We start from the raw sequence: 26,054 nt of genomic DNA, 5'->3' as shown, positions 1-26,054 counted from the left end.
CGTGTCCAGTGGCCCAACCCAGAACCGGTGTTGTGCAAAGGTAGCTATCCCTAACAGAACTATGGAGGGAAATTTGTCATTTTATTATTAAATCAAACAAAAAATAATAATTTCAGTCAAAAAATATGTGATCAAAACTTTTAAAAATGCAATAAAATAATTTATCTTTAAAAGTAAAGTTTGTCTACAAAACATGTCAGAAATCTTTGGTTATGTTATGGATGTATGATTCTGTGGCTTTTTCTAATCATCTCCTTGCTTCCCTAGTTGAATATTTCTGCCCTTGTTGCTTATCTGCTGCAGCTGACTCAACGTAACTGTTGATTTCATATAAGATGCAACACATAGTCAGAGATAAACTGATACAAGAGGATGAAACCCTTGTTTGTGAATTGTTCATCGATTCCTCAGTGCGATTTTAATTTAATGGACAGTGATTAATATCCTTTTAGGGCCTTCGTTAGAGATCCATCAGGTGCTGTAATTGTTGGGAATAAAAGAACAACAAGCCTCTCCAAAAATACAAAACTTTTCTTCTTCTGCTAGGATCATATCCAAAACTATTCTAATTTGACAAGAAATAATTTCACCATCCTGGTTCCACAGCCTTCAGCTGTCTCTCCTGTTTTGCCTTGGTGTCATTTAAAAAGATCAGAATCGGTTCTAACAGGAAGCAGTTTGTATTCTAGCAGACATATCAAATTAAAAACACATTTTCTGAAAGGTTCCCCCTGATGAAGTAGGCCAATCGGTGTCCGGGCGTCCTGGATGGAGAAGGTAACCAGGGCACAGCTTTCCTGTCCAGTCAATAGCAATTATTATTAATTATTAAAGCAATTATTCCCCATAAATCAGTTCTGTTCAGCAGCAGGTAAAAGTTCAAGGCCTTGTATCAAGTTCATTTACAATCTTGTTACAAACATCATCATCTATAAATAAATAACCCAGAAGCACATAGGAAGTTATAAATTCTATTCATGAAGTTATTTGAATTGATTAAATAGTTGAAAACTCATTCAACCCTTCATGCAAATTATTCCACAATTTCCAACATTCACAGAAGTAAACATTTGTTTGTTGATTATTCACACAGTTTTACTTTAAAAATCCTTCTCCTCTCTGTGATTTTTGAACCTGTTGAACTCTGAGCTGGGGACCAACAACATGAACTGAACTAACTGCTGGATGTTTCTCATAAAGAGAAGCTGCAGAGGTTCTCACCACATCATCATCTTCTAACATGAGGATCTGCTGGTGGTCAAACTCTAGGATGAGATCATCTGGTCTCTGTGGGGTTCTAGAGCTGGAAACCGGGTCAGGTTTATCCATCGCTTCATTAATCTGAGGATTCTCCTGGTTCAGTTCCTTTGGACCATGGACCATAGAAGCTTTGAGGAGATGAACTCTAGAATTCATGGTTGTGTTTCCATGAGGAGAGAAACCTGCTGCTGCTCCAGGTTTTAGTTTCAGGGTCAGATGTTCATGTGAGGAACCAGAAAACCCAGATCCAGTTTGTCGGTTCTGGGAGAACATTTCCCCTTCAGTGTTGCTGTCTAACTCTGACATACAGAACTGATTGTAGAAGAACTTCATGCTGACTGGGACACATTTCTGAGGATCTAAGCTGTTTTTCTGCCTCATTTCTCTATCTGGTGAGTTGGTGCTGCCTGTCAGAACCAGAACCTTCTGTCTAAAGCTTGGAGACATCTCTGAAACACTTCTCCACCAATCCTCCATCATCTGTTTGTCAAGATGCTCCAAGAAGCCATCGAGATCCTGAAAATAAAACACAAGCTTCAGTCAGAACACAAGTAGGTTCTGGTCCGGTTTCAGCTGCATTGGACCACTTCTTAACTAATATGTTTAGCTGTTTTATTTGTCATTTTAATAAAATGTGATTCATCCTGGACCTTCACATGAATAAAGGGATTTATCTGACCTTTGCCCTCAGACTGTTTTATGTTCAGGCCTCATTCAATTATTAAACTTCTTTAAATTAAAATGCTGCAAAGAACAAAAGAACCAAATTAAAAATGAATTCAACCAAACATGAGATTCATAAAAATATGTTTGAATCACAAATATTTAATAATTACAGAACAAATCATCATTTTCTGAAACTAACGGATGATTTTGTTGTTTTCTTGTTTTATAAATGAAACAAATGAAATCCATTTCCAGACATTTTGAAATACTTGTTGACCTTCAGGTCCATCATAACACAGAGACATTTTAATGACCTTAGGTGAAGGAATGGTCTGTGAAAACCAACAGAAACCAAAGAGTTGCTGGTATTTTGGGTTGATAGATTCCCAATGATTGCATCACTTAAACTGACTTTTTGAGGTCCAGATCTTCTCTGACAGACAGAGAAACGTTTGTATGTTTGAGAAATTCTTCATCCTGACAGTAAAACCTGAGCTCTGAGTGCCACAAGGCTGCGTTTTAGGTCCCAACACTTTATATCATCAGGAGACGCTGCAACATTGTCCACAGCTATGATGACACATCTGGTTGATGCTGTTTTTAGGTGTTTTTCAGATGTTGGTTCATGAACGACTGAAACTTTCCATCAGACTCAGTTAAACATCTTGGTTTTATATTTGAGTTCAGATGAGTCCTTCTTTCCTGTCCGTAGTTGGAACCATCCGTATAAATAAGTATTATTGATCTGAACTCACCTGAATTAAATCTAACACCACATGTTAAAATGTTTCAGTGCATTTAGTTTTTTAAGTGTTACATAAATAAACTGAAAGTGAATTTAATCAAAGGAACATCAGCAGAATTTGACAGTTTTCTCCCAGAGACTCAAACATAACATGCAGACTTCCTGAGAGCAGCAAAGTTCAGCTACAGCCGCCTCTGAATTCACCTGGAAGGATGTTGACTGAGACTGGAGAAAACACCTGATCACATTGATCTGGTTTATTTTAATCGTCAAACACTGAGGACCCATCAGGTCCAATGGAGGGATGGACCGGAGCTTGTAGATGTTTTCCATAAATTTGATATAATCTTAATCTAGTTTATTACATCTGTCATTTTACTGCACTATTAGTTTAACTTATTTTATTGTATTACAGCTGTTTGAAGCAAATTCATTTGTATTTACAGCTTTAAAACTCAGAGCCTTCGTCACGTCTTCCTTTGGTGTTTCCTTTAATTTCTACATTTAATAATTAATTCGCGTTTCCCAGACTATTATTTAATTTACATTTTAATTTCTGTTTTTATTAATTTCTTGGTAGCTTTAGGACTTTGTCTTCTGCTCAGTTTGATCTGCAAATGAAGTCTGATTGATTGATTGATTGATTGATTGATTGATTGATTGATTGATTGATTGATTGAACTTTACCTTGTCATTGTGCAGCAGCAGCTGTTTGTTGATCAGGCTGGAAGGAAATGATTAAACATGATCAACGCTGGATTGGCATGAATAAATAAATAAATAAATAAATATAGTTTTAGATCATAGTGGAAAAAATTACTTTTTATACTTCTTTAAGTTCTCTTTTGTGTCTAAGCAAAGAATTATTGTTTAAACCAAAGAAAACTCTCTGCTGCCACCTTCAGGAGTTTGACGGTAACAACAGGTTCGGAGGTGTTTGAAGACAGAGATGTTTACAAGTCGTTTTATCCAAGTCCAGTTCAGCTCTCATCTTGGCCACCTTTAACTTTAGAGGTTAGAGGTGACCTCTAGGTCATCTAGGTCCCCTATAACTTTAGAGGTGACCTCTAGGTCATCTAGGTTCCCTATAACTTTAGAGGTGACCTCTAGGTCATCTAGGTTCCCTATAACTTTAGAGGTGACCTCTAGGTCATCTAGGTTCCCTATAACTTTAGAGGTTAGAGGTGACCTCTAGGTCATCTAGGTTCCCTATAACTTTAGAGGTTAGAGGTGACCTCTAGGTCATCTAGGTTCCCTATAACTTTAGAGGTGACCTCTAGGTCATCTAGGTTCCCTATAACATTAGAGGTTAGAGGTGACCTCTAGGTCATCTAGGTTCCCTATAACTTTAGAGGTTAGAGGTGACCTCTAGGTCATCTAGGTTCCCTATAACATTAGAGGTTAGAGGTGACTGCCTTCATCGGGTCAAACGGGAGGAAGACCTGCTGAATCCGAAGATCCAACATCCAACCTAAAACTAACTTCACCAGAGTCAGAGGTCCACGGTTCTGGGCTTTAAAGTCCTGGTCCTCCTTATTGCCATGGAGGAGACAAGAACTTCATCATAAACCCCAAAATGTTCTTCAGGCAAACTTTAGAGCTTCACCATCCAGACAGCAAGTTCTCTCCTCTCTGCTTCTCCTGCCAGATCAGAACCTCTGAGCCTTATTTTTGAAGTTCTGGCTGGGCTGTGGTCCAGATAATTATCTCAGGGGATCATTTTAGACATGAAAAAACATATAGAAGATATTCTAGCAGATGCAATTAAATGTTTTATTTTCTATTCATTTAATCATTCCAGGCAGATTAATGTCATGTGACGTCAACAGCGTCATAGCAACCTGATCCAGGGCCAGAACTCAGTGGGTCCATGGAAACCGAACTGGTTCTGTATGGAGCTCAGCGAGACCGAGTGGACTGGAGCGGAGTAGAGCCAGAGGAAAAGGTGAAATATTTTCTCATTTATTGATGCTCTGGTGGAATAATCCAAACAATCCTCTTAGTTTTGGGTTTTCAGGCATCATCAGTTGTAATATTATAATCTGAATAAACGATCCGATGAACGAACCAGACAGATTTTATTTGTCTGATCACATTCTTCATACATTATTAATTTAGTTTTAGTACAACATAAAAACATCAAAGCTTGTCATTATTTCTGGAATATTTCTATATTTCTTCCTCTTTCTTTTTCTCCTTTAACTGATATTTTCTTCCTGCTGTGGTTCTGTTCCCTCAGAACCAGAACCTTTAGATTCCTGACAAAGAGTTCACACCTGCAGGCAAACACTCGTCAGACGTGTTTATTAAATTACAAAGGTTATTAACTCGTCTCATTATTATTCATCTTCATATTATTTCAGGATCACACAGACTCACTCATGTTGCCCCCGGCGACACAAACACGTCACAACAGTCTGAACCGGACCACAACAGAACCAAGGCCCACGATGAGGAGGATGAAGGTAAAGCCCCGGGCAGCCAATCATCTTACAGAGAGGTTGTTTTTGGTTTAGAGGAGTCTCTGATTGGCTGAGAACAGACAGCAGGGGGCGCTCAGAACCTAGTTCACCAACAGTCACTTCCACCGGTTGTTTCCCCTGGCCCAGTAAGACATTGGTTCTGACATGGAACAGTTTTATAGTATCAGAGTCAGTGGAACCAGAACTGGTACTAAACAAGGACTGTACCAAATCTGATTCAGCATCAGATCCAGTTAAACAAGCTTACATCTGGAACCAGAACCCGGATAAAATGTCTGCAGAAGAATAATGAAGCAGCAAGCTGAGAAGAACTTTGCCTTCATTCTGATTCAGAAGCTCCTTGTGTCAGAACCAGAACCCGATCAGCCTCCACTCGACAACACCACCCGATTTACTGTAGAAGCAAAGTCCGAGAGAAAGGCAGAACCAGTCCATGATGCTGCAGAGATCCGAGAAGCCGGAACGAGTTTAGATTCAGAAGATAAAAACCAGTAAAATAAGAACGTCACAACCGACTTGAGTTGCACACGGGTCCAAACATTTTAAAGTTCTGCACTCCCTCTGCTTCAGGCTGCAGAGAGGAACAGCTCCTCTGGTCCGGTCCGTTCAGGAGCTCATCAGTTGTTCTCGAACAGAGACAACAGGTCGTCGTTGTTGTTCGGCAGGTCCGGAGGTCCGAGGTAGGACAGCAGCTCATCCGGGTTGGTCAGTTCTGGAAGCAGCTGCAGAGACACACAGATCAGATGTCAGTCAACAAGGGTGATCCAGGACCAGAACCCTGATAAACCCAGGTAATGCCCCATGACCAGAACCCTAAATTTTGTTTTGTTTTTTAAAAACCCAGTATCTGGTCCCGGTCCCGGACCGGCTGTTCTCTTGGACTTCCAAAACTCTTATTTTCTAGATAAGTTTCAGTCTGGTTTCAGCAAGATCCGCTCCACTGAGACGGCCTTGTTAAAACTCTAGTCATATAACTGATGGCTCTAGACTCCGGTCGGTTTTATCGGATCCGTCATCAGCTTTTGACACAGTCGACCAAAAGATTCTGACTGCAGAATGACGGGAATTTCTGGAAACGTTCTTAAGCGGTTTTCTTCTTATCCGAGCAACAGAACATTTTCCATGTTTGCAACCAACATGTCCAAAATCTCCGCCTTGCGGCATGGTGTTCCTCAGGGTTCAGTCCTCGGCCCAGTTTGGTTCCTTTTATACATCAGTCCCCATCAGTAACTTTAAAAATGGGTCATACCATCTGTATGCTGATGACATTCAACTGTTCTGTTCCTTCAAGGACTCAGAATTACAGACGTTAGCTGACTTAGTACACTGTACCTCCTGTATTAAGGACCAGCTAGCTAAAAACTGCCTTCGGTAAAATTCTATTTGGACTGAAACCCTGATCATTGGTCCTGAACAGAAAGTTCCTTGGATTGAACAACACCTCGGTTCTCTGGGCTCCCTCTTCCCGGCCCCGCCTCAGAAACCTTTGTGTTCTATTTGACCCGTCAATGTCTCTAGACAGACATTCAAGAGCTTTGGTAAAATGTTACCTTTATCATCTGAGAAATATTTCTAAATTGAGTACATTGTTACCTAAAACTGACATGGAGATGATTATTCATGCTTTTATTTCCTCTCGTTTAGATAATTGTAATTCCCTTTTTACTTGCTTTAACAAATCTATTATCGGTCGTCTCCAGTTGGTCCAGAACGCTGCAGCGAGGCTTTTAAAGGGAACGAGCACCAGTTTTATCCTCTTTACATTATTACATTTAGAATGGATTTTAAAATGTTAGTCTTGGCTTTTAGAGCTTTTAATGGACAGGCACAGCAATACATCATTGAAATGTCGATCCCTTATTCTCCAGGTCGCACTCTTCGGTCCTCTGCCCAGAACCTCCTAAAGGTCCCTAAGACCCGGTACAAAACTCGAGGCGACCCGTCCTTCCGGGTCGTGGAGCGCCTTGCCTCGGTCTCTCTGTGTGGCCGACTCTGTTGACTCCTTTAAAAAGCAGCTTAAGACACTTATTTAGACAAGCTTTTAGTTAAATGTTCTACTTCTTGTTTTTAGCTCTTCTTACTGTCTTTATTTTATATTAAGCCTATAATTGTATTTATTTTATTCTCTGTAAAACACTTTGGGATTTTTAGATGTGAAAGGTGCTAAATAAATAAAGTTTACTTACTTACTCTTCAGACTTCTGATCAACTGTTTATTTCTGATTCATAAATCCACAACAAAACTGAGGAGAAACTAAGAGACTTTGGACTGAGTTGGTTCTGCTCACGTCCAGTGAAGGTTCTGGAACATCTGTAGACCCTCCGAGCCCAAAGGAGCTGTCGCCTTGGAGACGAGGGTTCTGGTTGCTGCGCTGCATCAGCTGACCGTTACCATGGAGACCCTGCGACTGCTGCTGGGAGAGAGAGGCTCCATGGGAAGTGGAGTCCAAACGGCTCGACATCTGAGGGGAGGAAGATGAGAGAGAGTCAGGCTGTTGAAGACCCAGATTAACTGGTGCTGATGAAGCTGTGGTACCTGTGAGCCCAGCGGATGAGGTGGAGGCTTGTCGGGGGTGAGGAGGGCGCTGGAGAGCTCCGGCTGGTAGGAGAGAGGGGGAGGGCCGGGGGAGGAGAAGTTCCTGATGCTGGGAGAACCGGGACCGAAGTCCGAGAAGGACATAGAAGGAGCGGGAAAGGACGGCGCTGAAGGACAAGAAGCATGGATAGAAACCAGTGAGTGACTGAAACTGGGTTTTTTACGTGAAACTGGGAGGCTGGGTCATGTGACCAACCTGCTGCAGTGAAGTCTTGCGTGTTACTGCCGGTGTTACCGCCCCCTGATGACAGAGAGGGGTACTGCATCGGCGAGGAGGAGGAAGCAGGAGGCACAGACATGCTGGAGGAAGAGGAGGGCGCCGGGCCCAGCGATGCAATCATCTCCATGACACTAGGCAGAACCATGTGACTCGGGCTGAGTGTCCTGCAGCGCTTCAGGACCGGACCATCCGACTCCTCCTTCACGTGGATGTCGGGCTTCACTGGAACCGGCTTCCAGCTACAGACCGGGTCGATGGTGATCTCCTCATAGTCGGAGCTAAGAGAGGATGAGGAGAGAGGAACAGTGAAGTTCTACCCTTTGTTTTGCATTTATCATCTGGTTTGAAGGTTCTACTGCTTGGTTTTGAAGTTTAAAATAGTAATAACAGCGTTTTTTAAATAAATAATTTTATAACTTCTGGGTTTCTGTAGCCACACTGCCCTGAATGATGGTGAAGAAAGACATGAATCTGCCAGATCTCAACAGAACCGGACCTGCTGCTGTGGAACAAACAGGAAATAGAAATGTCTCACTTCTGGACATAGATGAGGATCCCAAGCATGTACTGGTCCACTTCCAGTCCCTCCAGAAGAGCCGTTTTACTGCAAACACAGACAGGTTCAGGTTTGGTCAGAACTCTGGGTCAGTTTTATTGTAACCGAGCCGCAGGCTGGGTTCCCTACTTGCACACTGGACATCTCCACGTTCCTCTCTCACAGTTGAGCTGCAGGTACGACTCCAGGTCAAAGCACTGTGGAAACAGAAACCATCACAGCTGCAGACTCTGACATCACAGCACCCAGAGAGCTCTGATTGGCTGCTGCTCTCACCTGTATGTGTCTGCAGTCGTGGCCTCTGGCGGGCAGCTGGATCCGCCTAAAGGTGATCGGACATTTTAACGACACTTTGATGGCTGTTTGCTCCACGCCGTCCTCTCCGTTCAACCCGGGGGTCCCGGGAATGGAACCGCTGCTGAAGTTTCTCTTTACTGAGACAAAAACAACAGGGTCAGAGGTCAGAGGCTGGACGAAGGACGCTCTCCTCAGGTGCTTGACCCCTGACTGAGTGATGAAGATGGACTCACTCTTGGTGACGCAATGCTCGGCAGGAAGCAGCCTCTTCTTCATCAGACCCTGCAGCACCGAGCGGACAGATGGACGATGGACCAGCTGGAGGACGAACAGGTGAGACTGAGGAAGGAGAGGGGACATTTAGATCAGGAGTTTCAGGTAAACCTCCGAGATGTTTCTGCAATGTTCATATTGATGGTTGGACCAAAACCGTTCTTCTGAGATGAGCCTGGACCTTAAATCTCCCCTGGGCCGGTCCAACTCCAGTTTTATTTGGGGGTTTTCAACCTTTATTTAAAAGGAAAATCTAAATCAATTTGTCTGAAACAAGAAAGGCTCCTCTGAGTTTCTAGAACCTGAATTTCAGGACATTTTCAGAGGAACGTGTCACCAAGGTGTCTCCTTTATTTCCTTCAACTGGGTTGAACACGGCTGCACGGTGGAGAAGTGGGCAGCACAGCTGCCTTGAGGCAAGAAGGTCCTGGGTTCAAATCTGGGTCTGGGAGTCTTTCTGCATGTTCTCCCTGTACATGTGTGGGTTCTCTCCAGGTACTCCAGCTTCCTGCCTGTTACATTAACTGCTCTAGGTATGAGTGTGTTCATGGTTGTTTGTCCTGTGATGGACTGGGTTGTGTGAGGTTCTTACACAGCAGCAGGCGGTGACGGTGATCTGGATGGTGTTCCTCCCCGGCTGACAGACCTGTTTCAGGTACAGGGGCTTGTGGGAAGTTTTGTTGTCTCCTCGTTTGATGGTGAGCGGCGTGGCGTTGACGCTGACCTGAGGAGGAGAGAGAGACCAGGATTAACCTCCTTCCTGCAGCACAGAGTGAAGATGTTTGATAAAACAACGAGGTGAACGGCGGATCTCTGCAGAATGACCCGGTTCTGACTAAGCTCAAAGGAAGGAGAGGATGAAGATCCGACCTGGACAGAGGCGGGCCAGTTGGTGTTCATCTGTCGGTCCTCATGGTGGTAACACTTGAACTGGAGCTCCAGGTCGGGCCTGGACACAGAGTCAGGTCAGATCTGAGTTGATGTGCGGTACTGTTTGTTTGGGCCGGAAAGAGTTCTAAGTTTGTTACCTCATGATGAGCGTCTTGTAGACGGACTCGCGCAGCTGGAACACGTGGTTGCTCACAGCCAGGTTGTGTTCCAGCCGGAAGGGCTCCAGAACCACGCCATCCCTGACCGGAAAGGTCAGACGTAGGTCGTCGCTCGGGTTACCTGAGGACAGGAAGTCAGAAATGTCAGACACTTCCTGTGACATCATCACAACATTAGAACGGGAACCTGAATGGACTTCTACTGATCGCTGACCCATATGTAGTGAACCTGAGTTCTGAGCAGGCTTGATGTGGGCGGGACCCAGATGAATGACCAATCACCCGTCTGATTGGGGAACGTACCTGTAGACGAGGCCAGGTTGCCCATGTTTGGTTTGATGTCTGGAACGAAGGACGAGGGCATCGGCTTGACATCGGCGCTGCCAGGCGACATGTAGGGCGGGGCCATGGAGCTGCCGGGGGTGATGGGGGGAGTCGGGTTTCCAGGGACGGGGGAGGACGGGTAACCGGGTAAGCATCGGCCCGGCTGATGGAGAGAAAACAGTTAATATGTTAACTCTGAGCCGTTTAAATCTGCAGCTATCTGCTCATCCTCTCTTATGAGCTTCACGAGTCACATGTTCCTGGTCCAGACTGACTGATGGAAGTTCTGATGAAGATCCTGGGTTCCTGCAGAGCTTCTCAGATTATCCCGGTTGTTAGATTTCAGCGAGCAGAGAGCAGGAAGAGCTGCTAATAATAATTCATGATTATTTTAGCTGTGACTTGCTGGCAGCTTTTATAGATTTAACTGGCTTTGGATTGAAAGGTTCTGGTCCGGTTCAGATTTCAGGGAACAAAACAAGCCGAGATGCATTAAAGAAAGAATCAAGAGGAATCCACCGATTTCTGGCCCGGCCCGTCAGAAACTATAAATCGGACCTTTTTCTGATCAGTCAACTCACCATGCAGAAATGTTACCACGTCAAATGCTAACAACAACACCTGTCAACGTAGGGTCCGATTCTGTCCGTCAGAGAAAGAATTCTCACAGTTCTGGTACTGGTCCCACTGACTCTACGCGGAATAGGTACCAATCTTCCCCTTAATCACTGGAATGGTTCTGGCGTGGTTCTGAAGTACTCTTGAAAGGCTGTTTCCCTGTAGAACCGGCGAAGGCTCAGGTACCGGTACCAGAAATGAATGATTCAACTTTTCACATTTAAGGGGAAGAAAATGTGACCTATGCTCTGCTTTAAAGGATCAAATAAAATAATGTCATCCATGCAGATGTCTCCATCCCATAATAATCTGCAGGATTGAACTGCTTGGTGAATTTTCAGTGATGCAGAGAAAGATGGTTCCAGGTCCATTCTGAACGGTTTCAGCTGTAAAGCTGTGATCAAGCAGTTGCAGAAGAGACAGAAACGGGCTGACCCGACTGATGAAGGTTCATACAGTTTATCACTTTGAGACGGTCCAGCAGAGTTCTATCATAACCGAGTTATTCTTAGTGTGAGTTTCAGTAGAACATCTCCATGTTGAGCTCCGGGTCGGCCAGGCGGCAGAGGTTCTGATGATGGTGAAGAACCAAAGCTGCTTTCACACCAAACTAAAAGTGATTTTATTTGTTCCGTCATGCTAACATGAAGTTCGCTCGCTGGCATCTTACCCCTGATTGTTGGTTGAAGGAGTTGTAAACACCACCAGCGCCCCCTGCTGTTAGAGCGTTTAAATTCCCACTCTGGCCGTTAAACTGGTCCTGCTGTAAAGATTAAACGTTAAAAATGAAATCCAGTCAGTCTCCATCAGATCTACTGGTGTTAGTGGTTTAAAACCTGGAGCTTTATCTCTGCTCACCTTGTAGAACTGAGAGTTTGGACCTCCAGAGGGCTGGTACTGTGGGAGGGGCATCTTATGGCTCTGATAGGAAGGGGAGGAGGCTGAACACTGAGGGGCGGAGCCAGGACCACCAGGAGCTGCAGGAGAAAGTTCAAGTTTCTTTCACAGGTTTTGCTTTTAACTTCATGCACATTTTTTGATGATTTCTTTCCATTTCAGTCTAAAACAACTAAAAATCTTTCTGTATCATGACTTTCATCAGTACCTGGATGGTACTGCATGTTGGGTCCAGAGTACGAACCGGGTCCCGTGGGACCAGCTCCACCTGAGCTCGGCATGGAGCCACCAGCTCCTCCGGGACCACTCATCACATTCACACTGGAGCCAACAGGAACGCCGTACTGCTGAGACATTCCCGGGAACGACTGAAAACAGAACCAGACAGCAGGACCATTGATCCGACAGAAGGAATCATATCATTAGATTTCAATCTGAGGTTTAATTTGGTTTTTATCTCACCTCAGAGTTGTAGGGCCGTTTGAGGCCCTGTGGGGGCCTCATGTGTCCCTGCTGGGATCCGGGGCCATAGTTTGGGTGTTGAGGGACCCTCTGCTGGACCCCTCCCGGCCCGTACATAGAACCTATAGAGGGCGGACCCCTGGTAGGGCCAAGACCTGGACCAATACCTCCAGGCGCCATGCCAGGAGGACCACGGGAGCCCGAGAGGCCCATGAACTGGTTGTTGTAGCCCGGCCCCCCCATCTGAGACACAACGAACTAAATTAGACGGTTTAAAGGGTTGAGGGGATTTATTCCGCAATGCTGTTACACAGATCAGACTCTGCTTTGGTAGCTGTAACCCAAATCTAACCGTCACATGATACGGTTTCCACATGCAGAGGACATGCTAACTTTACTGAACATGTTGGACCACCCTGTGAGAATATAAACTACTGAAATTCTCCAAGATGGACTCAAAACTCACGTGTGAAGCATCTTTATTGTAAAATGGAGCAGATCAAACATGGACACCACCTGCTCACCTGTCCATAGTTCATCTCCTGGTTCTGTTTTTCCTGGATGGCGGCTACCGTTGCCGTAGCGGTGGCGGTTGCTGTGGCGGCGGCGGCAGCTGCCACTGCAGCCGCTGCAGCAGCCTGGGTAAACTCAGCGGAGCCTCTGGAGCCTCCGGAGTTCGGTGGGTAACTGGGGACAGACACAAAATTGACCCGATCCAGATCCATTTCTACACTAAGAAATCCTGAATGTATTTCTGAAGAATAAAATGCGGAACAAGAAGTTTCTCTGATTCAAGTTCTAAATAAAAAGCAGAAAACCCACCTGCCTGTGTAGCCCCCCGGTCCCCCAGCATAGCCCCCACTCGTCCGGCCGTACATCCCTTGGTTCATGTAACCCTTCCCGGGTTCGGCGTAGCCCGGCTGGCCCATGTAGCCTCCATGCCCTCCGGACATGCCTGGCCCCCCATGGCCCTGCATCATGGGACCTGGGGTGCCCCCATGCCCCATCCCTCCTCCACCCAGACCCTGACAGAGACAGACACACAGCTCAGACCCGACCCTGAAAACAGACTGAGACCTAGGCAAGGCAGGTTTATTTACAAGACAATTCCAAGTGATGGACATGAAAATAAGAGAAAGAGACATAATAGGAAAGGTACATTAAAGTGGCATAAAGGTCATTAAATAATTATCCAACACAAATACTTAAAGAGAATAAACATTTATTATTTAAATAAGATGATATCAAAACTTAATAATAAAATAATTGATAAGAAAATGAAAGACCCAGGAGATGCCCTCAGAGCTGTGATGTCACAGCTGCGTGATGATGTCATACCTGGCTGGCAGAAGGGTTGGTGACTCCCCACACTGTGGTGACCACTGACAGGGACCCTGTGGGCTGACTGGTGGGCTGCTGCCAGCTGGAGGGGTCGTAGGGGTACGACCCGTCACTGGGGACACAGGGTGGGAGTGGGCTGTTACACACAGACACTTCAGGTCCAGACCGTTCCCCCAGCAATCAGAGTAATGCTTTAAAAAGTTCTGGGCTCTTAGTTCTTTAGATTTGTAAGCGTTACTGGACTTATTGTTTTCTTACTTATTTTCTGGGAATATACCCGGAATATAAATAAATATGGACCTGAACCAGAACATTTTTTAGGCCTCGGGTCTGAGTGGACCGGCACAAAAGTTGAAACTAACTGGTCTCCAGGTGATGGCATCAGTGTTTGTACCTGTGAGGGTTGTTGCCCAGTCCGCTCTTCATCTGGTTCAGAGGGTTCATGGTAGATGGAACCGGGGGTCCGATCACACAGACAGAGTCCTGACAGATACAGAAAGTCCAGAAGTCAAACTACACTTCCCATCAGCCCTCTCTGCACAGCAGCAACCAGGAACAGTTAGTGGTATGATGACTGAGAACATTGTTTGGAAACTACGTATTTACATAAAACCATATATTCCATTTTACAAACATTTGTCCATTTTCTAGTTATATTAATCGATTCACTTACAGACTCAACAGTCCCCCCCAACCTGATAGAAGATTGTATCTCTGTTCACCTAACTTACAAACACAAGGTTTGTCCCAATGTCTTGATGAGTCCAAACAGTAAAGATAGAAAGTGTATACGACATAACGTGGGGAGGTAATCATATTAAAGCTTTCACCGGCCAGCAGGGGGCGTCATGACAAACGCTTTTAGAAACCCAACTCTAAGCCGGGTTACATCCTTTATCCACTTTATCCATGTTGGGTCAAACTTGTCTCTTCGGATATTCAGGGTAGAGGTTAGCTTTTCCAACTGAAAACATTGTTACTCTTAAACCTTCTTTGAACCACAGACCAGAACTGATTTGGGTTTCATTGTCAGAACTGGACTTAGTGAACATTTCTCCCAACCCGATGACTAAACTGGTCCCACACTGGAGATCAGGTCACTGGTCTCCCCAGTTCTAACAACCAGTTTACCAGATCACTCTTTTTCTACCAGGAGAAATGACTCATGGTGGTACTTTAATACACAACAATACTGGTTAACAGGATTATACTGGTTTATGTGTGGGTTGACTGGTTTGTTGTGTTAGCAACACAATGTCAGCAGGAGGTTTTGGGCATCGTCTCTATTATGATGTATTGCCATGGCAACCAATGCTGATGATCAGGTTATTCAGGATTACTGTTTGGTATTTTCCTGTTAACATATTGACTTTCTATGAATTTTCTTATATATACGGATCCACTTGTTTCTTTACTGTGATCAGACTTTTCTGGAGTATTTAAAACCGATCTGGATTCACAGTTCTCCAGGGTTTCTGAAGGTCTCTCAGATCTCGACTAGGCGTCACTCCCTTCCTGGACTTCATCGATTAAGACGGCTGCAGGTTCATAAGGAACTCTTGCAGCTCGGAAAGAAAACAGAAATGAGGAAGAAATGAAGATTTTCCCACAGTGATGCGGCTCACGGAGAGAGAAACCCTTGGTCCTCATGCCTCTTTATTCTGCTAATTAACGGGAAATTTGTCTGTTGAGAAGCTGGACTCAGCTGAACATCAGTCATCTGAGATGCAGCAGCTCAGTGTCTCTCAAACACACTCTCTTTCTACAGCAACACCCCTCATTATGTGAAACACCCAAACCAGCTTTGCTTTGACTGATTCCTCCTCTTCATCACTGCTTCTAATGATGTTCTGGGACGGTTCCTTAAAAACGTTCAGAGAACATGGAGCTTCCTGATCAAACCAGAGGGGTCAGCTGATTGACATGATGCTTCACACCCAAAACTAAATCAGCCGACATCCTGAAGGGTTCTGCTGCCACATTAAAGGTTCTGATCTCAGTCAGACAGCGTGTCTGCCAGGAGGAACATAGGAGACCTAACCAAACTGACTGAGAAGATACTTGGTCAGAAACCCTCCAATGACTGTAAAGGCCTGCATAAAGACAGAGGTTTCAGCTCACAGCTGTGGGTTTTGAGGAGCCAGAACTGGAGCTTTTCAGGCCAGTGGATCGGCAGTATGTCCACACAATGAAGCAAACACTGAAGAGAACAACATGCTTCACTACAGTGAGGCATGTTGTTGGCTCAGTGATGCTCTGGGCCTGCAGCATGTAGAGGGCACGATCCCAGGAGAGGAGGTCCTGCTGTCTGCGAGGAAGTAGAAGCTTTGGTCTCCTTGGACCTTTCAACAGGCAACGGGCCCAGCTCCCAGATCTCAGGGTCCTCCCAAGCTCAGTTACAGAAGAAGTCCTGGAAGATACTGGAGTGTCCATCAGTCACGTTACTTGTGCTCTACTGAAAATCTCTGGTGAGAGTTGGAAAAAAAAACTGTCTGCAGAACAAAAACCCGAGAACTGGACACCTTTTCCAATGAGGACTGAGGTTCCTCAGGAGCACTGCCAGAAGCTGCTGCCTGGCTATGAATCATGTCTGCTGCAGGTCATACCAGCAGAAGATTATCTACCAAGTAGTGAATCTACTAAGAGCTGCTAGTTTGCATACTGGCCAAAAAACCTAATTAGCATTGAAGGCAGAAGATCAGGCACGGAGCAGATGTTCTCCAGCAACAGGTAATGATTTTGGTTTGAAACCCACAATGATGCAGCAGAGTTCAGTAACTCCGGTGGACTGAGCTTCAAGGAAGCTCCTGACTTATTCAACTCATCTCCATCTTCTGTTTCCCTCTGAGTCAGAGTTCAGCAGAAACCTTCCAGGAACCAGAAAGCTGCACTGCAGGATGTTTCTACACGGAAGCGGCTCAGCTCTGCCGGTTTGGCTGCATTTCCTGTCAGTTAGTAAGAGTTGGTCCTCCTCTCTGAGAGGATCTCTGATGGGCTCTATCTGCAGGGTTGTCTCTGATTGGCTGAGTTTGAGTATTTGTGAAGGTGGCTAGTTCTTGATTGGCTCTCCTATTGATCCAGTGCATCTTTATATTCCTCGGAAGGTTATGAGACAACTATTATGACCCAGAAGAACTGAGCTTTAGTGTAACAGTCACAAACCAAGCAATCCTTTGACCAAATATGTCCAACAACATCTGAACCAGCCACTGCTTGACCCTCCCAGCTCACATCTGCACAGGCATCTCTGCAGCTGACTCACCTTAGCCATGTGACCCACCTGGACCTGACCCCGCCCGCTCAACCTACTTTCAGTTTCACCATCAGCCCGTCAAACAAGTCCAAGAGTTAAACCGGACAGTTTTATTGAGGGATAAATCCTGAATGAGACGAGGAACAACTGAGATCAGCAGGAGAAACTCCAGCTACCAAACCGAGTCAGACTGAAGGTTCACGACAACTTTAGGGAACCAGAAAACTCTGTTTTTTTCTGGAGGTTTTCCTGGAGAAAACACCAGAAAAAGGTTTATATTTGTCAGATCAGTGGTTCTGTTTGATCAGTTGTGGGTCCGCATGCAGTTTTGTCTGGCAGTAATGCTACACAATTACATGACCTATTGCAAACCCGCAGTGATGCAGGTGATGCTGTCTGATGTTCTGATCTTCACCCACTCTGACGGACTATCAGACACTCCAGTAACTGCCCGATAATACTACAGTGCTTCCCATCCCCATCCCTGGTCCAATTCAGGCTGAACTGGTTTGTCAGTGAGGCTACTGGTAAATCTGGATTACTCTTTACACTGATGATGCAGTGATGTTCTAGTGGTCAGAAGATAGCGTTGACATGCTTTGAGATTTATTTTGAGTGTTGATGCCTGCCAGTCTGAAACACCAAGGTTGGCCATGAAACCTCTGGGTCCTTCAGGTGACTCATACAGCTAGAAATAAACATCTATACAGCTGTTGTTTCTTTACTTTACCCTCAAGGTTTGTTTCTCCCAGCACCTAACCTTCAATGAAGCTGGTTCTGAACTGGGACAGGCAAAACTGGACCTCCCGCTCCCTGTCTGAAGTCTGAAGGTGATGCTTTGACTGAACACAATAAGTTTAAAGGGGCGGGACATTTTGGATTTTGTATCTACAATAAATGATTAGCTCTGATCATCTCATGTTTAGTTTATGTTTTTCTTCCTGTTGTCCAGACTAAGAGCTTCTCATCAAAGGTTCTCAGGGCTTTTCTGTGGACTTTCGCTGCTTTTTCACGAGTCCAGTACCTGAACACTTTCAGATGATGTTTGTTTGGTTAAGCCACATAATTAGGAACCACTGAGGCAAGAAATCGCTGCTAGACTCAAGGGATGACCAACTGGACCTTTTGAATATTTGTTTCCGGTCCTGCCAGCAGCCTTCTTTAATCGGATCTCAGACAGAAACTAACAAGGTGAATCCTAAGCATGGCATGCAGTGAACCTTCTAGGATATTGTGGACTTTTCCCACTGAGGTTCAAATAAAACCGGGCATGTGTCTGGCTAAAACCAGGAAATGACGGGCCTTAGTGACAGGAGGTTCTGTCATGGTTTGGGGCTCCATTTCAGTCAGTAATGGAGACCTTACTGAAGCAGTGATGATTAGAAAGCCAGAACGGAACCAAAACCAGAGCCAAGATCGAAAGAAGACGGCTGAAACATCAACATCTTGGCAGAACCGAGCTATCTGTTTTAGATCTACATGTTATTATAAACAAGACCTCAGCTGCAGAGAAAAAGGTTCAGGACAACCAGGTGGGTCCGAAAAGTGCCAAGAAGCACAAGGGAGCGAGAGCATCTGGACACACAGCGAACTGAAAACCTTTCCAACAAGAAACTCAGAAAAAACGCCACTTCTGTCCAACACAACCATCAAGGACAGACTGAGGGTCTGCAGGAAGTACAAGGATGGAGAGCTGAAGACTGCAGCAATGTTACCATCTCTGATTAATCTGGGAGAAATACAGTGAGTCCTGTGTGGTTCCAACAGTGAAGCATCCTGATCTAATCCATGTTTGGTGTTTCTTCTCCGACAGGGAAGAACTGCCTCGCAGTTCTGACCAAGATCTAAGAGTCAAAGTGTCCTCCAAAAAACAACTTCTTCTTACAATCCAGTAAAAGTCTGGTGATGATCTGTGGATGTACCAGCATGATGGAGCACCGTGGCACAGGGCTACAGTGAGAACAAAGTGGGACAGACCAGAACCATGAAGCTGTGGTTTGGAAGCTCCTCAGAACTGAAGTGCCCTAAGAACCTGTGGTCAGCCAACAAACTGAGCTCAGCTTCAAGAATGGACCATGATTTAAGCTCTGGCCCACAAGATGTTCTCCAGCAGGTCCTTCTTCCAGGAAGGAGGAGGAATGGACTCTAGAAACGTTCACGCTGAGCAGAACCTGATGGATTTGAACAGAAGAGCTGTTTCCATAGAAACATTAGGAGAACAGAAACTGTTGAGGCCACAGCTTCACTGCAGGAACTTCTCACCATCACTGTAGGTCAGTGGCTGTTAACTAGTTCCCTGCTTGGTAATCATGGCTGCCTCACCAGGAAACACTCAACATGTTTTACTATAGAGGTCAAAGGTTATTATTAATCTGCTATTATTACTCGTGTAGAACAGAATCAAGACAAGGGACTGCGGGTGGGTGCAGACACGACCCACCCTTAGGGGTGTTTGAGTGTGAAACCACGCGTTCAGTGCTTCTCATCATGTAAAAACTGAAGAAACGTTGATTTCATTTTATTTCCTGCTCTGCTCGCTGAGCTGCGGTCAGAGCGGGTTTTAAACTAGCAACTCCACAGCCAGCGTGAACGTGACACACGGAGGCGCCTGGTAACATTGATGTTTAAAGTAATAACCGTTTACTTAATAATTAAAAAGAAAAGCGTCTCCTCCGTGAACCCTTCCTCTGCCCGCGGCTCACCGCAGGAACAATGACAGCCACCGGAGACATTTTGAGGGAAGCTAAGGCTAACATACCAACATTAGCATTAGCATGCTAGCGGAAAAACATCAACAATAAGTCGTTGAGCGGCGATGAATGTTCCGTCAAACCATGTGGCTTTAATATCCACCACAAATCCTCGTTTCTGTGTTAAATCTGACATACTGTACATTCAATAAGAACATTTTCACTGGTAGAATTTCAGCCTAGCTAGCGGTGACAATGGGATGCTAACAGGTTAGCAGCAGCAACTTCATCTACTCCAGCATGAAACCTTCTGCTGATGGTCTCCCAGTAAGTCACCACAGAGCAGACCACCGAGTCCACCAGACAGACGCCTCACATAACCCGACCACACACACACACACACACACTCACACACACACAGGTGCCGGCAGACCTACTCACACAGCGGGCATACCTCCTCTAATTCCCCGGGGTCCGAGCCCTTCTCCGGGGCTCCGCAGTCTGGGCTTCCCGGGGCCTCCGAGGCATCAAAAACCGAGAACCTGAGGAGCCTTCACGGTCACACAGACTGAAGAGTCAAAGTGTCCTAAAAGATCCAGAAGCCTCCAGACAATACGTCCAGTACAGAAGCTGGGATCGAGAGATTCACCTCCGGCCAGTTCACACTGCCTTCAGCCGGTTTCTGCGACTGATAATCCGGCCTCAGAAGGAACAACAATCCGCTGGAGCTCCGGCAGAGTTCACGCTAAATCCAGAGAAATGAACCGGAACAACGAGGGTTAACTACAGAGGGGAGGTTACCACAGCAGTCTGTGCTCAATGTTTCCTTCTCTGCATCACTGCTTACAGGAGGAGGAGGAGGAGGAGGAGGAAGAGCTGCGCAGGGGGTTCGCTCCCTTACATTCAGCTGGTGCATGACCTGCTTAAAAGCAGCAAGGGAGGTGTTGCTCTTCTATAACACAAAGCCCCTTATGGAGACTCAGAACCTGATGATATTTAGCAGATTTACTGATGGTTCTGATCAGTTTACAACAGTCAGGTTCATACATTCCAATTAATCGTAATCATTGAACAGTTCCGTCAGATTCAGTTATTTATTCAAATTGGATAAAAAGTTTTTCTGTCTAAGGAAAAACAGTTTTTGTAAATTATCCCCACTTCATCTTCATCCTGTGGTCCTTCCTTTGTTTCCATGGTTGCATATTCCTCCATTACAGACGTCTTTAACCTCTCCCACTGTCCTGTCAGGCTGATGAGCTCACTTTGTAATTTTGCAGCTGTTGCACTGTCTTCAAAAGGCAGCAGACATTTGCTCAGTTATTGCAAAGGTGACTCTGGGAATCTGCCATAAGCTGCTACCTGGTTGAAGTTTCTGGGAAACCAGAAGTGCAGAATCTGCTTACATTGCCCCATTTGAGAGAAATCACTGGTGAATCCTTTCAAAAAATTCCTTTGCAGGGATTTCTTTGCTCTTCCGCATTTATGGAAGAAAGGCTTTGACACCTAGCTCATTCTCATTATTTAGGTTGCTGTTGACCCAGCGGACAAACGTGTCAGCTACTGTTTGGACTTCCTGAAAGCCTCTGCTCATATTTGGCGGCTGTGTTTCTGTACCTATAATCATCCGATGAGTTGTCAGAAAGTCCATTCCACTTGTCTGGGGGGTTTTTTGGGACTGGTCTGGTAATATGGGAAATTCTCAGGAAGATCTGGGCTGTAGGCACAGTTTCATACTTCAAGAGTGAATGATGTATGCCATCACATTGACACCTGCAGTGGTGCTGATGACATTCAGCTCTTTGATAGCAGACAGAGTATGGAAGACCATCAACAAATAGGGCCCCATCTGGTTTTCCAAAAGAGCCAAATACTTTTGACAAAGCACAGTTTTTGACCACCGCTGTGTTGGTCCTATTGGGGTAAGACGTCTATGTTGTAAATCCTTGCTCTGCTTTTGCCAAATGTTCATCCTCTGTTAGGACTACGGTATTACTGTGTAGTAGGTGTAGTACAAGGTGTAGTAGGTGTGCTTAGTGCCACACATGAAGTTGATTGGGGGACGTTTCGTTCCTAAGGGCAGAGAAGCCATTATATTGGCCCTGCATGTTGGAGGAACCTTCTGCACAACTTCCAATCAATACACTGCTTCAAATCCAGACTCATGTCCTCCAGCACCTTACTTACAAGACGGACAAAGTACTGACCTGTTGATGCTTTGCATCTGATCACTGCCACAAATTGCTCATGAATGATGTCTGTCACATGGCGTCCTGCTCTGGATGGAGGACATACCAGTCTCACGGATTTCTGTTTGTCCTTCGGGACTGGATTGTACCGATAATGTCTTCAACCGTTGCTTTTGACAACGATGGAAGAAGGACCCCTCTTCCTCTTTTAGATTCAGTTTAGTGACTCTGGTTGCTTTTCTCTGTGCTGAGTACGAGGTGCTCCTTGAGGTACACATCCTACTTGCCCATCAAAATAATCACCTCTAAAACATTCCCATGATCCAGAATGTCATCATCCATTCTGCAGGATGCCTCTGCCTGTTTCCCTCTGAAGCTTAAAGCCCTTTTACCAATCAGTTTTACAACATCCATGCTGCGCTCCAGAACTTGTCACTGCCTGCGTACCTTCTGTCGGTGAAGTAACATCTGAGGTCCAATCAGAAGGTCCTTAACTGTCTTTTTGGAAGAAGTATACATCAGCAGAAACTTTATGATCATCACTTGGCTCATGCTCTTCAGTTCTCAAATGTACAGAACAGACCAAAGGTTTGGACACACCTTCTCATTCAAAGAGTTTTCTTTATTTTCATGACTATGAATATTGTAGCTTCACACTGAAGGCATCAAAACTATGAATTAAATCATGTGGAATTATATACTGAACAATAAAGTGTGAAACAACTGAAAATATGTCTTATATTCTAGGTTCTTCAAAGTAGCCACCTTTTGATTTGATTGCTGCTCCACACTCTTGGTATTCTGTTGATGAGCTTCAGGAGGTCGTCACCTGAAATGGTTTTCCAACAGTCTTGAAGGAGTTCCCAGAGATGTTTAGCACTTGTTGGCCCTTTTGCTTTCACTCTGCGGTCCAGCTCACCCAAACCTTCTCGATTGGATTCAGGTCCGGTGACTGTGGAGGCCAGGTCATCTGGTGCAGCACCCCATCACTCTCCTTCTTGGTCAAATAGCCCTTACACAGCCTGGAGGTGTGTTTGGGGTCATTGTCCTGTTGAAAAATAAATGATGGTCCAACTAAACCCAAACCGGATGGAATAGCATGCCGCTGCAAGATGCTGTGGTAGCCATGCTGGTTCAGTATGCCTTCAATATTGAATAAATCCCCGACAGTGTCACCAGCAAAGCAACCCCACACCATCACACCTCCTCCTCCATGCTTCACGGAGGGAACCAGGCATGTAGAGTCCATCCGTTCACCTCTTCTGCGCCGCAAAAAGACACAGTGGTTGGAACCAAAGATCTCAAACTTGGACTCATCAGACCAAAGCACAGATTTCCACTGGTCTAATGTCCATTCATTGTGTTCTTTAGCCCAAACAAGTCTCTTCTGCTTGTTGCCTGTCCTCAGCAGTGGTTTCCTAGCAGCTATTTTACCATGAAGGCCTGATTCACACAGTCTCCTCTTAACAGTTGTTCTAGAGATGTGTCTGCTGCTAGAACTCTGTGTGGTATTGACCTGTTCTCTAATCTGAGCTGCTGTTAACCTGCGATTTCTGAGGCTGGTGACTCGGATGAACTTATCGTCCGCAGCAGAGGTGACTCTTGGTCTTCCTTTCCTGGGGCGGTCCTCATGTGAGCCAGTTTCTTTGTAACGCTTGATGGTTTTTGCGACTGCACTTGGAGACACTTTCAAAGTTTTCCCAATTGTTCGGACTGACTGACCTTCATTTCTTAAAGTAATGATGGCCACTCGTTTTTCTTTACTTAGCTGCTTTTTTCTTTCCATAATACAAATTCTAACAGTCTATTCAGTAGGACTATCAGCTGTGTACTGTATCCACCTCCTGCACAACACAACTGATGGTCCCAACCCCATTTATAAGGCTTGAAATCCCACTTATTAAACCTGACAGGGCACACCTGTGAAGTGAAAACCATTTCAGGTGACGACCTCTTGAAGCTCATCAACAGAATATAAAGAATGTGAGGAGCAGTAATCAAAGCAGATGGTGGCTACTTTGAAGAACCTAGAATATAAGACATATTTTCAGTTGTTTTACACTTTTTTGTTCAGTATATAATTCCACATGTGTTCATTCATAGTTTTGATGCCTTCAGTGTGAAGCTACAATATTCATAGTCATGAAAATAAAGAAAACTCTTTGAATGAGAAGGTTTGTCCAAACTTTTGGTCTGTACTGTGTGTGTTTGAGGGTGTTCATGATCATGAATCAGTGTCTGACTGAAGGGGATCTCAGAATCATCCTCAGCCTATTAATAAGTTTAGTCAATTGTGTTGGTAGGCCTAAAGCACAACAACTACACAGTTAATAATACTTACACAATACAAATCAATTGGTTTTAGTACGAATCTGAGAGTTGTGCACTCTGGCTGTGTATTGCCTCACCTGGGTCATCATCAACCACAGTCTATGTCAGCATGTGGTTTTTGGATTGGACACCAGAATGTGGACAGGCAGGAAGCAGCGCGGTGAGTAGAAACAAAAAGTAACAACTTACAGCCAGGCTTGAAGTGGCTGAAGCAGGCATGATGGCAATCAAGGACAGGCTTGGCATGAGCAAAACAGAGTTCACCTGTCAGGAGTGAATGAAACTGACAGGTAAATGTGGTGCATGGCACAGGTGAAAACAAGGAGGCTGACTGGCAAACGTAGGTGGACTGAATAAGCTGATATTGTGGCAGCGGCTGAGAGGAGAAACCAAAACATGACTGGAAACAAAGCAGAAATACAAGAAGACAATCTAACCAAAGGGAACATCTTGTAGAGATGAGAGAGCTAAAAACACACCATGAGCAGAATACAAGAATGAGTAAGAAACTAACACAATTATCTAATAAAAGGCCCTCTGGAAAACATAACTATTAGAGGAAGACCTAAAAACAAACTCAAACATCTACAAATCATGACAACAAATTAGTGCAGTTTAAATAATACGTCATAACAAAACCACGTTAAAGTTACAAATATCAAACGGTATTAACCTCGCTTGTGCTGCTGCTAGCAGTGGCCTCTGACCTTTCATCCTGGTGACAAGTTAGACATTTTTAATTAGTTGTGGAACTTTCCTGGACAGGTTTCTTTTTTGTCTCTCAACCTATCAGCACCACCTTCATGTTTCCTGGTCGCTGCACCATCTTCACGGCTAATGTGAAGATCCATTTAAAGTTGTTTGTAGCGTCAGTGATCGCAGGTAATGTTCCATCATGACGAGCTGGAGCCACAGACCTGAGCATCTCTCTGCTGGATGCAGACAAACAAGGAGGTTTAATTAATGTGGCTCTAGTCGGGAGGAGGCTTTCTGATCCGGTGTGTTTCCAGGTCCACTCCACAGCCACACGCTGAGCAGATCTGCCTGACTGGAGGGAGGAAGCCTTCAGGCACTGTGGCCCGGAGCCGAGCTCGACACCACCTCCACGGGCTGAAGCCACGGGAGCATCTCAGTAGTCCCATATGCCAGTCCACACCTGCTTTAGTTCTGATGTGATCACTGAATTTCATAAAGTCAAGGTGGAGAAGAAGCTCATCAAACACTGCAGCTACATGGAGAGGAACTTTAGATTATCTCTACATGAAGACATTAAAAGCTCATCTTCTGTGGTCATCACACATTTCATTCAAATGAGAAAAACGTCATCAAACGGGGTGTTTTGAGGAAATACCCAGAATCCTCTGCAGGTTTTTCCAGTTCATAACACGAATGAAAGCCAAAATAGTTTCCACCAAACGTTAAAACATAATCTATAAAATCCTTCACCTCACGACCGTGGCGCAGTGAGAAGAAAAGTCGTCTCAGTCTGAAAGTTGTGGGCTTTTTTCCAGATTTTTCCTGTCACATGTTGATGTACCCCTGGGCAAGGCACTTCGCCTTAAGTTGCCTAGCAACCTGCCTATTGGTGTATAAATGTATGTTAGTATGACTGGGTGAATGAGGCGCTTTGAGTGGTCGATGGAGAAGCTCAGTAGAAATTCAGTCCATTTACCCATGTTGATGTTTCTATGAGACGAACAAGCAAACCAAAGGTTCTGAGTCAGCAGACGCTCTCTTGTTAAAACTGGGACTGTTGGAAAAAGGTCCAACCAGGATCCCTGATCATTACAGCTGAGGATGAGACTCT

At 45.0% G+C, this 26,054-nt stretch overlaps 2 protein-coding genes across 3 annotated transcripts; both read right to left on the bottom strand.

Moving 5' to 3' along the window:
* Positions 1 to 540: 540 nt before the first annotated feature.
* LOC124877598 lies at positions 541 to 3,392 on the bottom strand. Its single transcript, XM_047380929.1, has 2 exons — positions 3,359 to 3,392; positions 541 to 1,776 (listed from the first exon to the last, which is right to left on the bottom strand). The coding sequence occupies exon 2, from the start codon at positions 1,738 to 1,740 to the stop codon at positions 1,096 to 1,098; it is 645 nt and encodes a 214-aa protein (XP_047236885.1). The 5' UTR covers positions 1,741 to 1,776; positions 3,359 to 3,392; the 3' UTR covers positions 541 to 1,095.
* A 1,567-nt stretch (positions 3,393 to 4,959) lies between these two features.
* LOC124877597 (zinc finger MIZ domain-containing protein 2-like) lies at positions 4,960 to 20,583 on the bottom strand. 2 transcript variants are annotated; one of them, XM_047380928.1, is made up of 21 exons: positions 20,172 to 20,583; positions 14,182 to 14,270; positions 13,785 to 13,899; positions 13,269 to 13,471; positions 12,971 to 13,133; positions 12,447 to 12,689; positions 12,193 to 12,352; positions 11,946 to 12,064; positions 11,758 to 11,850; positions 10,449 to 10,632; positions 10,125 to 10,266; positions 9,967 to 10,045; positions 9,689 to 9,820; positions 9,057 to 9,162; positions 8,803 to 8,960; positions 8,656 to 8,723; positions 8,506 to 8,574; positions 7,947 to 8,248; positions 7,691 to 7,857; positions 7,443 to 7,616; positions 4,960 to 5,876 (listed from the first exon to the last, which is right to left on the bottom strand). In XM_047380928.1, the coding sequence occupies exons 2-21, from the start codon at positions 14,229 to 14,231 to the stop codon at positions 5,772 to 5,774; spliced, it is 2,832 nt and encodes a 943-aa protein (XP_047236884.1). In that variant the 5' UTR covers positions 14,232 to 14,270; positions 20,172 to 20,583; the 3' UTR covers positions 4,960 to 5,771. The 2 variants fall into 2 exon arrangements, with proteins under 2 accessions (XP_047236884.1, XP_047236882.1); XM_047380926.1 differs by having other exon boundaries at positions 20,185 to 20,583.
* Positions 20,584 to 26,054: the final 5,471 nt, after the last annotated feature.

This window comes from Girardinichthys multiradiatus, chromosome 12, assembly GCF_021462225.1.
Source record: "Girardinichthys multiradiatus isolate DD_20200921_A chromosome 12, DD_fGirMul_XY1, whole genome shotgun sequence".
Taxonomy (NCBI): Eukaryota; Metazoa; Chordata; class Actinopteri; order Cyprinodontiformes; family Goodeidae; genus Girardinichthys; species Girardinichthys multiradiatus.
Note: the sequence above shows the minus strand (reverse complement) of the source record. Positions and strands in the feature narration are given on the sequence as shown.